This window comes from Anticarsia gemmatalis, chromosome 2, assembly GCF_050436995.1.
Source record: "Anticarsia gemmatalis isolate Benzon Research Colony breed Stoneville strain chromosome 2, ilAntGemm2 primary, whole genome shotgun sequence".
Classification (NCBI taxonomy): domain Eukaryota; kingdom Metazoa; phylum Arthropoda; class Insecta; order Lepidoptera; family Erebidae; genus Anticarsia; species Anticarsia gemmatalis.
The window spans coordinates 10,042,501-10,061,398 of record NC_134746.1 but is presented as its reverse complement, the minus strand read 5'-3'; the positions used below and the strand labels follow the sequence as shown (position 1 = coordinate 10,061,398).

The 18,898-nt window shown below is 34.6% G+C and overlaps 1 protein-coding gene across 9 annotated transcripts in view; it reads right to left on the bottom strand.

Annotated features, from left to right (window-relative positions):
* Positions 1–18,898, bottom strand: part of raskol (Ras GTPase-activating protein raskol) — a 159,641-nt gene that overhangs the window by 78,782 nt on the left and 61,961 nt on the right. For 8 of the 9 annotated variants that reach the window (XM_076131646.1, XM_076131662.1, XM_076131654.1 and 5 more), the window contains exon 4: positions 12,573–12,756. In XM_076131646.1, the coding sequence (XP_075987761.1) occupies positions 12,573–12,756 (184 nt within the window). Of the gene's footprint in view, positions 1–5,966; positions 6,213–12,572; positions 12,757–18,898 lie in introns of those variants that run through there. The other variant, XM_076131713.1, reaches the window with a different exon arrangement.

Below are 18,898 nucleotides of genomic sequence, written 5' to 3'. Positions count from 1 at the left end.
AATAGATGTACTATAAACTGCTCATAAAATATACAAATGGGACTTATTAAGGTAATTATCAACTTAATCCAAGTTCCAAATTGGCAAGTCCAAGAAAGTTAAATTTTAATAGAATTCTCAAGCAAGCTTACTCGTAAATATTAAACTACAGGATGCGAATAAATAATGACTTATATTATCTGTGTTCGTGCTAAAACATTAATTATATAGCTTAATATCATTTGTTTGTATTTCGAGTAGTGTGGGTTTTACTATTGAAGTTCGTCTGTGCAAAAATAAGGCCTTGCTGTCAACTACTTAGTGAGTACCAAACTCATTAATTTACGTCCACGCCTTTCAATCACGGAGCTTTAAAAGAAACATTGGAACTTCGAGGTGTTCAAACATCACCTGTACAAATATACTGGACCATATATGGAGTACATTGAGTACTGGTCTCAAAGAAGACGTGGAATCAGTGGCATTGAATCCGTAAGACCTTGGCATCATTACGAGTATCTGCTGAGACTGCTGACTGTCACTTAGCATAGATTTAGCACGATTAGAACAACCTCACACTAAACTGAACCAGATTTAATTTATACATATTTAAATTTTATCATGATTATCGTAACACAAGGTAAAATGAGACAGCTTTTGTACGTGTTGTATAATACATGAACGTGACAAATGGATTATTGTTCGATTCCTCGAAACCGTATAACTTGAATTCGTCTCAAATCATTAATATCGTTTAATTACTGGCACGCATCGTTCGAATAATTTGAGTAAACAAAAGTTAAAATCTGTTCAGTTTATTGACGCAGACGCCCAATACACATGCACCAATTATATGCACCCTTTTGCAGTGGCTGCTCATCTAAGCATGTCGACTGCACTAATGGACACCCGTCCCCTCAGGATTTGGCACCGGGGGCCTAGGTAACCCTCCAGGGGCGGACTTAATACTCACTACCTAATGAATTGCATTAGGGTGACAATAAAAGGGTTCAACTTGCTGAGCTAGTAAGTTTTGTAGACAAAACATTTATCGACTTTTGTTACAAATGAATGAAAGAGGCGTTAATTTCGTTTTGCAAATGTTTGCAATTAACGTTTATACCTAGAAAATTCTTGTTGTGCATTTTTTACATGGATCCATGAAAGTAATAATCTTGTTAGATCAACAGTTCATTATCTATTGTAAGTAATAGAGTAGCAATTGAATTGGCGAAGCAATAGGCAACAAACAAATTGTCCATTCAATTCAGGGATCAATTAAGAATCTTATCCGCCAGACATCTAAATAGAAGCAATAATATTAATTATGAGCGTGATCTCACTTTAATTGGAAACAATCTTATGAGTAGCGATACGAAACTGCTTTCTCCGGCTTAGAAGATTTTAGATCTAAATATTGATGTCAACTGAGTCGACTGTGGGGCCATTCAGCATCCAGCCATGACATTTTGACATGACAGTTCTGTAACTTTCATACGATTTAAGATAAAATAACTCTCCTCCTGTCCAAATATATTATGAAAAACTCAATGTACATACTAAATGAGTTCTTTGACGTATGATCGATGCACTGCTTATAAAATAATCATCGATAAATCACTCTATCATAACGTCGGAAGTGATTAGTGATCGATTCTAAGATTTTCTAATATTATGTCTAACGGCGAAAGCTATTTAATTTTACATTATATCGAAATAATAATCTTGATTTTCTTTAGACAGTATTAATTTGCTGAATTATCCAGGGCTTCTTTTCTATATCCGATTCAATTTCGCTAACAATTTAAAACAATTCAAGGCCAATTCGAGGTTGTTAACACTAATCGTACAGAGGGAATACCTATGAAATGAGATAATCTTGTTATGTTTTAGTACAATGACCTTCAAACCATAACGTTCTAATAAGTAATTAATGTATTTAACGAATGTTGTTGGACTTGGAAACTTGCGTGGAAAAATAGTGAATGGAAAACAGAGAGATACAACAACATTAAAGTTGAGACGAGATCGTAAACACAAACGACATTCATCTCGCAAGCAATAGAATGCACTAATGGTGTACGCTAATAGCAAGTTCTAACATTACTTGCATAAGCTAGAGTTCAACGATATGAAGAAAAACATAATGAAAGGAAAACCCGACGATTTCCATAATATACACGTTGTTTATAATGGGCCTACAAATCAACTTTCGCTAAGACATAGGTTTCACTGCGGCGGTGGGGAAATTGCGGTTTGACAAGTTGCGCTCGACTGCCGCCGATTATGATAAGAGCTTAGATCATGAGATATCGTTGCGTCATCATAATAAATACTGTTATTTAAATAATTTACAACTTTGAAATTTCGAGTTTGTAAATTGCAAGTAACAGCAATAAATCCTGCCATAAATGTTATACTTTGTAAACTATTGAACAATATTATTGCATTTTCAGTGCATACCATGCAATTATGGGCAATAAAAACACTTACAAAATGAAACAAAAGTAAATAAATAAATGTAATCCTTTCAATTATTTACGTTAAGCGACCATAATAATGTCCATTACAATATTATTGTCACTTGACATTCAATTAAGGAAATAACAACACATGTAAATTTAATTGAATCTGACTTCCTGGATTAAGTTAACCACAAGTAGGCCTTGATTGCATATCAATCGTTCACCCTAACTTTGATCCTTTTTGGAAGCTGGATAGCTATAAATGCTATTAACAGACAAAATATAAGAATTGACTAGATAACTAAAACATATTTTAGACGAGACATGAAAGACCTACAGACCCCACCGATAGACAAGTAGGTATCAACGCATTCAAGACTCTAAACATTAAAATAACTCAATAATATGTACATGTGAATATTATTTCGTGTTTTTTGCATTGTTATTTAAGATCTATGCATAAATCAGTACTAGTAACGGTTTGTTGAACACAATTACGTATGTATAAAATAGAAACACAACAAAATATTTATTTTTTACAATAGCGAAAAAAACTACTCAGACTTTATCTTCTAGCAAATTATTAGAGACAATAGAATTATTCCGCTATCATTCTAATACAATCTGTACTATTATAGCAAACAAACTATTGTGGTGTAGCGGTGAATTAACATGCATCAAACCGAAAGATACTCAAGTCCAAGGTTTTCTTTGTATACAAAGCATATCAACAAAACAATCAACTTTATCTTTGATCGTGACCATACTGATTTATCAAACTGAGATTGAGTTTTGCACATTAAAGACGCCTAAACCTACATGCAACGCCTAAACAAGTAATTAGAAATTCTTCTTTGAGAGAAGTGTTTTAATGTTTCTAAATGAGAATTTTAAAAGGTTTTTCTGCTAGAATACACTGTAAATTTAAAGGTACAGGATGTAATGATTCCGTACGATACAAGTGATCAATGAAACGTAACAGTCACAACTCATTTAGCATTTATCCGTCTCATCAGAAAGTGGCCACGTATCCAGTTGTCGTAATTTCCCCTCGCGTGATCACCGAGCTGATCGGCCGCGAACACTTCTCAATAGAAACCAATGAATCAATCCACTGAACGACACAACACATTAAGCGCTTACATTGATCAAAATCACGCACTTTGAAAGGCTTCTGATCTCGCTCGAGTGATGTTTACAAAGAATTCGGTGTTAAGTTAGTCCAGTAAATAATAGTACAAGTGAATGAGAATTGTTATCAGCGCTGCACAGACTGTGAGTGACAAGTAATGCCGTCAACTCGTTACGAAATCAATATGATTTATTTATCAGTAATTCAAGTGTGAGTTTTTAACGCAACGGTCGTCTTTTACGCTGATAACATGAAAGATCTCTCGTAAACTCATCTGTTATTGTCATCATGTATGTTTCGTGAACATCGAAATAGTCGTAACGAATCGTCATGGCGTTAATTGCAGTACACACGTCAGGAAGTAACCATTATAACACTTTAGTTATAAGGAGTATCCGATTAACAGTTGTGATCGAGTTTGACACGATAGCTTGTGCACGGTACTTTTATGCAATACTTACTATTATACTTGTATGGTATTGCATAAACTGTGAAATCGATAATACTCATGCTGTTAACCGTTACGCGTTACCTCTACTGTTTAGAATGCTGTCATTACCAAGAAACACGTCGTATTACTCGTATAATTAGTATCTAATACAGATGTTATGAACCTGTTATTGTTTACTTGAGTGACGGCAGTTAACGTCTGATACACTATACTCACAATATAACAGTTCATTATGCATCGTCACTAGGTAAGTAGGTACTCTACAGACCATTTATTGTAACAAAGTTTTACTTTTAAATGTCCTCATTGTGGGTTTTCCACCCATGCCGTCAACTTGACTCATCCGACACTAAATTTATCTGTACATTCATTCGCTTGTTTAGCGATGTACCATTTTATAGAGTAGTGCAAAATAACAAATTATCCGAGTTCACATGAACGTAGTAAATATATTAGCCTAGTTATAAGAAATTCTAATCTCTGTAATGATAATGACGACGGTCATCAAGGTGAACTCCTGAATTACCCGCTAGACCGAGGTGAGCAGCGCCATAGATTATAAATATGCTAATAAATTAATAAAGTCATATACATAAGAAACTTTATGTTACATAACTATGTTGTTGCTTTCTTTCCATCTAAAATTATATCATCACAGCGTTATTTGGTAGTAACATGCTACGAAGATATGTGACGGCTTAAGTGGGAGTTCTGAATTCATGCATGAATTTATCATTTGTTTACAAAATAGTCAAAATACTTGACAATTGTATGTGAGTATTGTTTAGAACTTACTTGACGCGATACATGACTAAAATATTGACGATTCCATTACTATAGTAAAGATATTAAGGGAATAACGTGAGTCGTTTGGAAACCAGTTTAGCACAAATTACGAGTAATAACTATAATTAGAGGAAGACTTACTATATCTAACGCTGCGTATGTATTCGCCTACACAAGTGAGCTTTAACATTAATGTTATATTCAATTAAGACAAGGCGGACTGTGAGAACTCAGTGACAGCCGCCTACGCACATGTTATACTCAGCGGATGCTTATGATCTATGCTCCTTTTTTATCTACACCGCGAAGGTTGCATTACATTATCAAGTCAAAAAACTTATCGTAATGCATAATATCATTGTTTAACTGGTCTTTGTGTAAATGACCAAATTAGCAATAAAATGTAATCAAGGACCAGCAAAAAGGTTTTAATTAGATTAATGCGAACCTCATCTGAATACTAGATGTTGTTTCGTGATATATGTAATTTGCAAATGGAGGACCTACTTAATATTAACGCATTCATGGCAAGATGTCTAGGAATGCCTAGCTTCTATAGCAGAAGGTCAACGGTGCCATTATTTTCTCAGATTTATGAGGATTTATCTTGTGGACATAGAGTTTGGAAAACTAAACATAGTATGAAGGATTGGCATACAAAACACATAAGACTTGAATAAAAATAAAACCATCTTGGTAAACTAATTTCGTACTAAAATGAGTAGTCAGTTTTCCCTTAATAACCCTACTGAGCTTGTACTTATCTCTCAGATTGGAATTTAAGACAATCGCTGATGATATTGTTTTAAAACAACATTTGTACAATGAGATTGTTACAAACCAATGATGTTTGTCGTCATTCAAAGCGTGCCTTAGAGTAAAGTACTAAAATGCATTGTTTGTAGAGACACTATTATCGTAAACATACTGTCATATTAGTGTATTGAATGTTTGCTGACCAAACTACGATTCTTCTTAATTGAATGCCTTTCTGAAGTATTGCTGAGCGTAAGAATTAAAAGGTTTCCCTTTAATTTTTACATCGCTTTCATAACCTGGCTTTTATGTATGACTGAACAAAAAAGCATCAATCATGAGTTTAATACATAAATTATTTATATACTTTACTGTTATGTATCTTAACAACAGAGACCTTATGACAAGCTAATCCCAAACAGCTGATCGTAACACCAAACACAACACAGTCGCACTACACACTAATATTTTCGTCTTCAGTAGTCTTTACGCACTAAACTATACTTTTTAACACAAAAGCAGCGTGTGCGTCGAGAAAATGAGTAAAGAAAATCGCGATAGAGTTTTAGAAATTTGAAAACGCGAATCCGATCGGTGCCGAAGTGTGGCGGGTCGGAAGCGGCGTAGCACACTGGCGCAGTGGCACGGACGCCGCGTGTGCGGCTCGCGTCTGCCGGCCGCCGCCGCCGCCGCTGCCATTGAGTCAGAGAAAAGTAGGGGCGTCACTACCGTCACTTTACTCACCAATACAATTTTCCGCTTATTAACAATTAAAATCTTAACTACGGTCGCAACGCGCACACGATGTTTCAGCAAATGACTCTATTGTACAGACAACCAGAGAAAGCAGACATATTCTCAATTAACTTTAACGATGTTTGTTTATTTTCTCTACATTTATCAGATTCAACAGTATTTCACACGCATTAGAGTTAAATACACTGTAATTGAATGCATTTCTTCGTATTTTAACTATGAATTGCAGTTTCTCACGTTTTTATAGAAGAATATATTATTTCAACATTTTAAGATTAATAACTTTCAACACGATTTTTTCTTTACTAGACCACTTTCCTAGTGCGTGTAATGAGTTGGACAGCCCTGGCCGCGCATTACGCAGAGACAATAGCTGGTAGGTCTATATCATGCTGCTGTGCTCTGCCGGCGTCTGATAGCAACGAACACTGGAAATGCATCGCTGTCCAATATTGGAAATATTGTGATGAATCACACGACGAGACCAAAAACATTGTCATCTATATTTGGCGAGAGGACGCGACGTGTTATGGATGATATTAATTAAACCCGCATCGAAATAACTCGCCGCTGCCCACTGCAATGCATCATTTTGTATCCTTTTTTGTAGATACAAGCCAAAACTTTATGCAACTTTTTAGTACTAAATGTAAATATTGATTCAGTTTTCATTAGTACATAGTTTATCCTTACGTAAATAAGTCATTGCGCAACTGAGCATCACCAACCGGAAAATCAAGTGCAAACCGTCTAACACCACACTACTCTTTACAAAAGCTGAACATGGAACAAGTATTTGTTTTATCGGATTTACATTATGATAACTTACGAGTACATCGTCGGTTGTTAATACATATTGATGGTACGGTTCCTTTTACAGAGAGTAGTGTCTATGAATCATACATTGTCTCGTTATAGCTATACGATGGGACAGAGGTGTAATCCTTTCATGAAAGTTCAATACCGTACGTCTGGCTCCGAGGACACACCTTTTAAGGCGAATGATGCTTTCCAGTTTTTAATCATCTATTGTATTTTGTATTCGACTTAGTTGTATGCAGTTTTAAATGTCACTTTATGTAACTTATTATGACTTTTTATAAATGCATATTAAATATATGTGCATATTAAAATGTGTTATGTGAACTTATTTGTAGCGAGCCAATTCGGAGGTTACATCAACGTAATAAATGATACATTCTTATTTTTAAGGAAATAATTCTCGGTGGTTATTTTTAACTCTTGACATATAATAGTAGTTAGTAACTTTTGTTACTGGTTCTCTCGGTATTTTTTGTCTATTGTACGCAAGACAAACAAAATTGTTCAGTGGATTAAAATAATAAAAATAATTATTCTTATTTATTTCGCAAAATAAAGATTTCAAATACAGGCTCTTTGTTTATAATAAGTTTACATAAAATTGTCGTTACCATATACATATAACACTATTTATTAACTTTGTTATAAATGCTATTGTTTGAAGTTAATTTTCCTGTTTGATTGCCAAGAATTTTAAAACATTACACAAATATGTACGACAAACTCCATTCAATTGTAAATAAAAAATATAGCGTTAATTACTTGTAACAAACCACACAACCAAATTAATTAAGAATTTTTTATAGGAAAATTCCTGTTCACAATGTAGAGTCTTTAAAATATACATACTAAAGTTTAAAACAGTCCGTATTAATATTATAAAATAATGTATTGTTCGTTTTACATTTGTGTCAAAACGAAGGAGCCGATTTGAATTAAATTTGGCGGGCGATAGATTATACATGTAGAGCCACTACTCAATGGCGATATACCTAAACGGCATAATTATTCCAAAATGCACTACTTAAAAACGTATATGTTTTGTTCTGTTGAATAATTTTTCAATTAAGATAAACACGTAGTTTTAAAAACAATAGAATTATTTAGGTACATGACTTTTCCAAACTTTCACTAAACTAACTGAATATATATTACATAGTAATGTTAGCGTTTAAACTTTGAACAGTCAGTTATACCTGTAGCTCGATTCTCCACCACTATCGACAACCGACAAACCGGCTAGCTGTCAAAAAAAAATTGTATGACATTCGGTTCAGCGCCTCTAGCGGACGTCGTAGAAAATATTTTTGCAGTACATTTTATGCCAAACTTTCGATAGTCGAAATTAGCGAGTTTACAGAATCGTTCTACTGATCACCAGTTCTTTCATAATAGAGAATCTGATCAACACAACGACGCGACGGCTCTATTATCAATTCAGTTTTTGTACGGAAACCAGCCATTCCTTATACATAGACAATATTGAATATAATTATTATTCAGGACGAGCGCCGGTTCATAGGAACCGATGTGTAAGCCTTTACTTCCCTATCAAGCCAACTGACTCACGCTAAAACTGTATATATTCGAGTAGGTAAATTAGAGTCGTCGCCCTCATTATAACAAAATAATGACTATAAAACTTTTATGTGTACTTAGTCAGCACTCTAAAAAGGAATCGGAATGGAATTGTACAGGAATAACGTTTTTAAATCAAATTGACGGTTTTCTAATTATTTATTCGCAAATACGTTGATTCCAAATTGTCATAATAATATTAATATAGTCAAAAATTTTGCCCATTCTTCTAAAAAAACTTATTGAAGATGCACGTCGAATCATGAATCGAATGCCTAATAGCCATCACTCTAAACAACTTAAACAAATAAACATCCTTAATCAGGAAGTCCCGAAAAAGGGTAACAAATTACAGCAGAAGATCAATCGTTTTTTCAACGGTAAAGTGCTTAGGCTGACACGGTTAGTTTCCAGAGTCACCAAAAATATTACCCAAAGTAAAATAAAAAAGTAAAGCTCACTACAAAATTAGAAAATTCTTTTTAGTAAACGTTCTCTTACGTCCGCTATTTTGGAGTCGTCAATCGACCCCGCGTTCTGACAAAACTTCGTGTTTAAAGCGACAGGTTAAACACACGGTATTTTTGTACGCAACTCTTTCTTTGTGACGAAAAATGAAAGCTGAAAGCTGAGTGACGGTAATATTATATTTCTATGTCTCTCTGATATTATAAATGTTTCTGCGTGGCTTATTCTCCTTTGGACATTTTGATTACAAAAGTCAATTTAGTATTTCGTAAAAAGTATCCAAAAGAGGAAATCTAATTTCGATATATTGTTTATTTGATTTGTGGTATGCAGATATCGTGAATATTATTCACTAACATCCGTTAACGCATTTGATGTTTATGAATTCAATACGTGTTTGTAGCGTCCATTCTTGTACAAATTAGGACGCACAATACAGATTAGATAGCCATGCGGTGAACTTAGTGGAACTATAGTAACAGTATTAACAAGGTCAGATATGTTTAAATTATTTAAACCAATAATAGATAAATATAAACTTTCTTAATCAGTGCCCCTTTAAAGGGTTCTCAAGTATTTAAGTTTCCTTTCTAGGGAAATTGCGAATAAATATAATTATCGATTTCCTAAGCAAGCATACTTGTTAATGAAAGATACCAGGAGCAAAATAAAGGATTTTCATCTATATTTCCCGCCAGCCAATCTAATCAGGCAGCGACAGCTCTAACTCTACGTATGTGAGTATAAAATATCAAAGCTAGCAATAAAAAATCGAGTATTTGCGTATAAAGCCAGAGATTGATCGTCACGGGGTCGACACACACGCGGCGAGGGAGCGTTGTCAATTAAAAACGGCCGGGGCCTAATTGTGCCCATTTTAGCTCGATTGCGACAGACGGGGGCGAAGGGACACTGTCGCGTATCGAATTGCGATACCGTCGCCACGGACTGCTGTAAAAACATAAATATTATTCTGTTCGTAAATAATTGCGCGCTATTTGTCAACTGACTTTAATGATCAACTTTCTGAATGTTTTAAGGCAACCGGACTTAAAAGTCACTGCGTATAGTGAGATATGTGATAATATTATTTTTTATGTAGTGCTGGTGAATGTGACAAGTTTTTATCTTTTTGACAAGTCACACAACGCACAAACATACAAAGCTTAGTATCCCGATATAATTATAAAAGAAAATATTTATCTTAACTGTAGAGCAGGGTACATGCCTTACATAGACAAAGAACTGCTCTACATAACAAACGCTGTTTGTTTTCCCATTTCTAACAGAAGTCAGGAACGCATTTGTACACTCAGTAACATTAAACGTCCATGATCCATCAGTAGTCAGAACACGGGCTGCACTCAACCAGAAAAGTTTTCAACTGGCATTTAAAAAAGTAAGAGACACACCGAGAAAAATTGTTGACGGTTGTTTCACAACCCAACAAAGATAAGGAATTCGTTAAAGAAGCTAATAACTGACTAATATTAGAAACGATAAAAAGAGTCAAAGTATGCAGCAGGGGCGTGAAACTTTGGTCGGAATCGATTGGCGTCGGGTGCGCGGGCGCGTCACGGTGTGCGCCCTTCTGCTAGCGCTGCAACCGAACAACACGTCACTCTGTGTCGAGTGTGTCGACTTAATGCTTACTAATGAAGTCAAACGTTATTAATGATTTATCGCCTATTTTGTAACATCTTTCAGCAATTTGTAGAAAAAAATCTTTTAATTACTCTTTTACTCATTTGAAAAATCTTCTGCGTAAGGTGTCATAAGATTTAAACACTAAACTAAACTAAATACCTACCTAGGTATTACATCTAGTAAATATTTAATTATTATAACATTATTCGCAAGTATTAAATAAATATTGGTAACTTATCATTTAAAGTATAATCTGGGGGCACGGAAGTGCCCCCGCAAGTCGAGCAAAAAAAAGTGGCACGGCCGTAACATCCTTTTCTCGAAGCAATTCGGGCTATTTTTGACACCCCTATAATTTCGTAGTGGATAAAACAAGAAGCCTGGATTTTCAGCAACTAATCAGTCATTGTATAAACACGGTATATTTAAAATTTCAGCCAATTTGAACCAGTAGTTTAAGAATGACAACTTGTTAAAATTTTGAATTTTGTCACTCACTGATTCACTGACTCACTGACTCACTGACTCACCGATCATCAAAAGTCTAAGGTACTTCTAGCAGACTTAGAAGCTTAAAATTTAGAATAAAAATAGGGTTTAGTGTCTTAATCATGGGAAAAATTTAATATTTTCTTAATTCGGTCCAGTTTTCTAAATACACCAACTGCAACAATAACTTTGTAATCCCCTATAAATGTATATGATTACAAGGTTACATTTGCGGTTAATGAATTATTATTACTGTAGAAAATAAAATAAATAGGTGTAAATAAGTACCTACTATATGAGGCATAACGGGAGGTGGTATAGGGTGGGTAAGGGTGTTTAGCCCATGAAACTGAACAACATTCCCATTGGAAAATATGTTGAATTATGAAAAAAAAACGTCTTTCCATACAAATTGGACTTATGTTCGCTCTACAAAAAGAAGTGAGATGCCACCAAAAACATTCTGTAAAAACCTCAAGTCTCGCCGTAAAAAGTGGTGAGATCTATATAATACCAAGTCGATTAATCTATTTAGTCCCTACTTAAAGGACCTTCTGTCTTAAGTTATTACGTATGTTATTATCATGCCAATTTAACAAAAATACCTTTAAAACAAATAGATCGACTTGGTCATCGCAAGAAAACACAAATTCGCCATTAATATTTCAGGAGCATTAACTTGTTGTCGTGCTGTGTAGTGTGATACTACTAATAATCAAATAATGCGATGGCCAAGTCGGTCAATTTGTTTTAGAGGTATTTTTGTTAAATTGGCATGATAATAACATACGTAATAACTTAAGACAGAAGGTCCTTTAAGTAGGGACTAAATAGATTAATCGACTTGGTATTATATAGATCTCACCACTTTTTACGGCGAGACTTGAGGTTTTTACAGAATGTTTTTGGTGGCATTTAAATATATTTTTTTACATTTACTTATAAAATACAATTTAATATTAAATGAATACTGAACTGAATTTAAATACTTAATTATATATTATTATATACAAAGGAAAAACATATAAAAACTAAATTCAATATGTTTATCAACTCGGAACTATTTAATATCAGGAAAACTAAACCGGTCTACATTTAACAATGTATACTCACGCCATCTATAATTCACGAACACACTATACCGTAGAGCGCCATCTAGTAGCGAGTAGCACAACTGAGTATATAGTGTTATGTTCGCTGTGCGATAGATGGCGCTTATAGCAATAGACGAAACACTACTAACCTTGTGCAGGCATTGCTCGTAACGAAACGGCATCTTCTTCAATTTCATCTTCTACTTCTTCCTCTGTTATCGAAGGAGGTGCAGCCCAACAGCGGAGCCTCACGCCAGCATTGGCTACGTTTGCCCCGCTGTCCAGCCTCACACGAGGCAAACTCCGCGAAGAGTATTCTCCGTTATTATTAGTCTGTCAAAAAAGTAATAATCGATTAGTTATTTTGCGTATGTTTTTATCTGTATAACATTTAGAATTTCTACGAACATATTAGGGGAAATCGAGAGCTCTTACGTACACGATAAACATAGAGACATAATATTAAGCATTCCTACAATATTACACTACAGTAACTACTTAGTGCGACTACATAACTTAATACACTCTAATTGTAAGCTATTAAATAAAGGAAGTAACTGTCATTATCCGCCATTTACATATTCAAAACGCAACGTTCATCGATATGTATGCAAATAGCAACGAAATGATAGTCAAACATAATTATTGCGACAAAAATAAAAAGAACGGTTATCAAAATAGAGTCCCATTCATGCAAAACACGAAGAATACCTGCTATATGTTTTTAATTAGTATAAGTCATCGATTAGTCATCAAAGTGATAATAATAAGCACCCACACGATTAAGTTTTTATACAAAGTTTGTTTTTAAACACAGTCACGTATTTTTATCCGCCAAAAGTTGTAGGTGGAAATGGGATCCACCAAACAATTTATAACTTTTTATTTGTTTTGTAGAGTGACACATTTTGGCGCTTTTCTTTAACTCAATTTTACGAACTCTACGAAATTTTCAACGGATGCTTTACGTTCGATTTCCAGTCTTGATAAATATTTGTGTGATACACAAATAATTGTATCGAGTTTTGTTGTATTATATGTTTGATAATTTTATATTCATAGTCTCCCGAGATTCATTCTTAGAGGCAGTTATCATTAAAAATCTATTATGTAAACAGCAGCTGCCGACTAACTGATAATACGCATATTTATACGCGACCCTACACTTTATGAAGGGATTTATATCTACCTTTTTAAAAAGCTTATCTGATGCAATGCATTTGCATCGGGCGCTTGGAGAGATTAGAATTGTGTAACCAACAGTGGAATGGAATTTTAAATAGTTGCATCGCGACCGATCATGTGTACTCGTATCTATTTATTAAGTGGAATGTTTTGTTGTGTATCTCAGCGGCGAAGCCTTTAACTGAGGTGGCGTACAATATCTGGTTTGATAATAATTTAGATATTTTATCATTTGAATTTAAATATCCGATAGATAGGTGATTAAGAGATTCGAAATCTGAACTCTACTAACGAATTCTTACTGCCTCCATAACGTGGCATAGTGGTTAAGTTCGCCATACCACTACTATTGCGTCGGGAGGTCGTGGCTTGGATTCCTACAGCAATTCTAAGCGTGGAAGCTGTTGTTAAAAAAAGAAATGACTACACAATTAATAACAAAATACTTGAGAATGCTAAAATCAAAATGGGTCCTTAAACAGTAGTTACGAACTTGTCCATTCGTAAATATTGACAAAGATCTAAATCTTTGTTGAACAAAGTCTCGGGACGACTATTTCTATGTTAATATATTCCAATGAAGCTCCACGATTAAATGAAAAACTCGTGTCTAACTGATGTTTGTAAGGATGTCACTCGTCTAAAGCATGTACAGTTCTGAGTAACGGCTTATATCCCGTCACTGTTTAACATTGCTGATGTTTTTACTGAGTTATTTTAGGAGATCCCGTCCATTCATCCTGTCACTGGGGATTTCGCGTAAGCCATAAAAACGTATTCAAACATGTACGTTTTGTTTTACGATGTACGAGCGACAAGGACCATATTCGGATTTTTTGTATAGATACAACAGTATGTGATTTTGATGCAGCGGTTACAACTTTTTTATAAGCAACTTCCTTAGTAAAGTTTTGTTTGGAACAACTCGCCTGTCTATAATTTCGAAGCTCGATTCACAACAATTAATTATATCTAATTAACCCTGATCATCGCTATAATTTAGTAGTATAATACCGGCTAATATTAAAGCAATTAGGTCCAATGTAGGTGAGGCAATCACGGGGTTACCGTGGGAACTGAACTGCGCATGCGCTACAAGTAAGTACCGGATTATTTCGAGGCCTTATACGGATCCTTTCGCCTCAAGATCATCTCACCCAGTGAGATACTGAACGGTATTACTTACTCAGAACTGCTTACAAAACTGAGGCTTGATTGGATTCGTTACAAACTAGTTGTGTACGGACTACAGTTATCGACTATAGATGCAATATAGATCAACTGGTGTTTATTATATAGGCATATTCTAACTTGCAACTTGGTAACGGTTTTTACACTGTTTGTATAATTCCAACAAAATGTATGAATGAGGCAAGGGAAGTTTATAAGAATCGTACCAAGTGGTGTTCTTTGGTCTCTGCCTTCCCCTACGGGAGAAAAACCTCATATTATGTATGCATATATGTACAATTCTGATAAGCAGAGAATATTATATTTAAGAGTACTCTCCTGTTGTAATGCAACGTTAAGCAAAGGCTACTAAGTCAGCGTCCGAGGCCTTTCTGTGGCTCAAAGACCTGAAACAAGGTTAACCACAAACCACACAAAAAGACAATTAACTACGTTAACATCTAAAACCATAACGGTAGTGATAACCTTTATATTATATGTATGTATATGTTAAATTAATACATTGTAATTAAACCATATATGGCTAAGTAAAGTTCCTAGTACAAGCCGTAATTACTGCAACCTTTTGCCGGATCAATTAACAACTGATGCAACGCATACCTTACAAATGAATGTGTTAGTAAAATGCCATACGATTAGTCCTCGGCATAAGAATGAAAGAATAAATTAGGGCTATCGCACACTCGAAACATTAGCCAGTTCATCTCCCTAAGATCTGCATTTCTAAACCCGTGGTTATTTAAAAAAAACATACGTCTATTTAGATCAAATTTCCGATATGAGTTTATGAAATAAAATCGAAATAAATACTTTGGATTTCGATAGTCGCTTTTCGTAACCTTTTGATGCTATGAATGTAACTTAAATTTTGTAAAAGGCAACGCCAAAGCTTATAAACAATCACTAGTCACTACTAGTCAGTAGTTTGTAATGAAGTATCAAGTGTGTTAGCCCTTTTACCTTACAGTATAAATGTCATATGAACAATACAACGTGAATATGTGAACGGAGTGAATAGTTGGAGCGTGACGGTGCTCTGTCGTCACATGATACTGTCATTCTAATGTCCTTGTGGCACCTCTCTAATTATACTACTGGTCTACTGTGCGTACGATCCCATTAAGGGCTATTTTTGTATAGGTTTAATAGCAATTTTATTTGCATGTCCGCTCTATTTTTGATAAACTTTCAAAAGAATGGGCAAATAATTGTCTCCGGATTGCAATTTTGAGCTTGTAAGGGCACTTCTTCATATAATCATTGAATAATCACTAATTCGAGCTTATATTCTGCAACAACAATACCAACAACTCAACAAATAAAGCGACTAAACATAGAAAAACAAATATAATTAATATATCGGACAAATATCCATGATCCAAAAACAATATATTTTTCCCATTATAGGTAGGTTAAGCGAAAGGGATTATGTTGTAAGTTGTAAATCAAGTCGAGATCAATAAAGTTCTTTCAAATATCGGTTTCATCATTGATGTCACGTCGTGCTTCGATAATCCTATCTGTTGTAAGCTTTTTCGCAGCAGAGAGCAGAGATAGCCGAAGGGTATAACAATTCGCCTCCCACGCAGGAAATTCGGATTCAAATCCAAGGTTCTATTGACTTTTAGAGTATATTGTTACTACATACACAGAGAAACATTACACACATACGCGTATGAATCACAAGCCCGCCATAATCTACCATCAAGACACTTATTGCTTCATGTCAATTAAGGGAATAATAGCGACTTTTCAAGATAACAATATCAGCGTGCAATGGCAATTTGAGAGATAGCAAGCAAGTAAGCAGCGACAAGTTGTTGCATACGCCAGGTACAGACAACGACGCCATTTCACTTTGTTGACACGCACCTGCGTAGGACGATAACACATTCAGCGTTAAGTAATATTAATTAAACGTTAAGTAACAATATGATAAATAATTAATAAGGTATCGGAACAAACCGGTTTAATAATGAACCGATGTTTTCCGAAAACGGATGAGCACACCGGTATAGAAACGTGTATGATTCAATTGCGAGTTTAATAAGTAATGAACATTTAGGAAGCTTGCTGTCGTTACTCAACGTTAGGCAAATTAATATTAAGTCGCTTTAATGGCCAACGGATACTGTATTGCACTAGAGCTGCAAGAAACGATAAACGTAGTGGAAAGCCTATTGCATCTAAAAATAATAAATTGACCATTTATTTACCAGGCAAGACAATATATGTAGATTTTGTGGAGACAAATTATATTTGCAAGAGTTAATAAGCACAATACATTGTAGAACAATACACGAGTCATGCACAAAATACTAGACTAAAGCATTTTTAAACAAATGGCATGCCTAAAAGATTTGAATATTTTAACTCAGCTTTAAAACTGACAACAGGTCTAATAAAAATAATCATTCAAATGTGACAATGTATGTGGGTGGATTTTCTCTTGACTCCTACGCAATCTACTCATGGTTTGAAATAATGTTTTACTGCCTACAATTAAGACGTCCTAATATACGAAACTTGGTTAACTCGATCTAAAAGGTCGGTTTGTGATGTGACCTCAATGCCTAAGGCGCAGGTTAATATACCACGTATTTACTGTACCTGTCTATAGTGTCTATCAATCAGGCCATAGGCTGTAAAGATTGTATTAAAGATCAAGCAGTAAATGGCTCTGCCCGATAATAATCAACGTTCACTGACTGATGATGTAAAACACAACAAACATCATTATTCCAAGAACGAGGTTCAAAGCGAGTTGGTGCATCAAAAGGCTAATAAAAAGCAAACGAGCAACATAATTCACGATGTGGAGCAAGTTAAACGTGACCTAATTAGGACAAGCTTCCTCTTTGAAGGACTTGGAGCGAATAGCTCGGCTAATGTGTCGTCCTGTCATGATTAGTACAAGTTTGACGTCTTGTATTAGTTAAAACGATGACTTCTTTGATGACAGTTTCGAAATTTGTCAAAGCATGACATTGTACATGATAAATTTCCTAATTCGGTTAACACTGATGCCTGATTTCGTTTTAGAATTAAAGCAATATCAACAAACAAATATTATTCAACTTTATATGAACTGCATATCGAAATCGCGGTATATTTTAAGTCGAGTTCGACCCAAAATTTCGCTGACATCATAATCCACACCGAAATACCGCGACAAATATAGAAATTGTAACATATGGATGAAAAAATCGGTGACCAAACTCACACAAAGGACTATCAACGCTTCTGACAAAGGCGATAAAAATGCATACAAAAATGTTCTGATTTCTAAAACCCATATCGTAATCCACATGACATGTCAGACAAGCGGACATTGCACCTTGTAATAGACACCTATAAATAGGTCAGAGAAAGCCGTATGAAATTAGAAACGTTGAGAGCGGCCCTTTGAAATGTAGGTAAATAAATTGTATCTGGTAACCGTTTGAAATTAACATTATTTACTGCTTCTTAATTATAGAAAATGATTTAGTAAGTACTATGACGCATTAAAGTTTATATCAACTGACTAGATCTAGTTGATATGAACTTTGATGCGTCATGCAGCTTGAGCTAAAGTCTAGCTTTAGTCAGTTTAACGCATACAGGTATTCCTATAGTTCTCTCCTAATCAATTATTATCAAACATTTTAAATCAAATAAACTAAGCTTAATTACCTTTCAAAACAGTTTTGACTCTGTTATTTATCGAACAGTGAGATAAAAATTATACAACTAAGTTTAAATCAAGTTATTGCATGTGTTATTGTACTCATTGCACCTATTAATAGCCTAGCTTAATGTTTTGTTCACAAAATTCATTGCTCAATTCACAATTTAACTCTAAGTACTAAGTAATCACTAGTATAGAACTAAACACATATTAGTGTCCGATCATAAATCTTAGTAATGGAGCTCAAGATTTAACAGAAATATTCGAATAGATTGGTTGCTGTAATTTTCAAGTATTTTAATAAATATCTCTTTATGAGTGGTCAATGAACGTGGTCAAGGAGTTCTCCTAGCATTTATTTATTTCAATAACCCCGACGCATAAGTAATGAACGGTTTTAAAGAAACCTAATTATTTCTAGAACTTTGT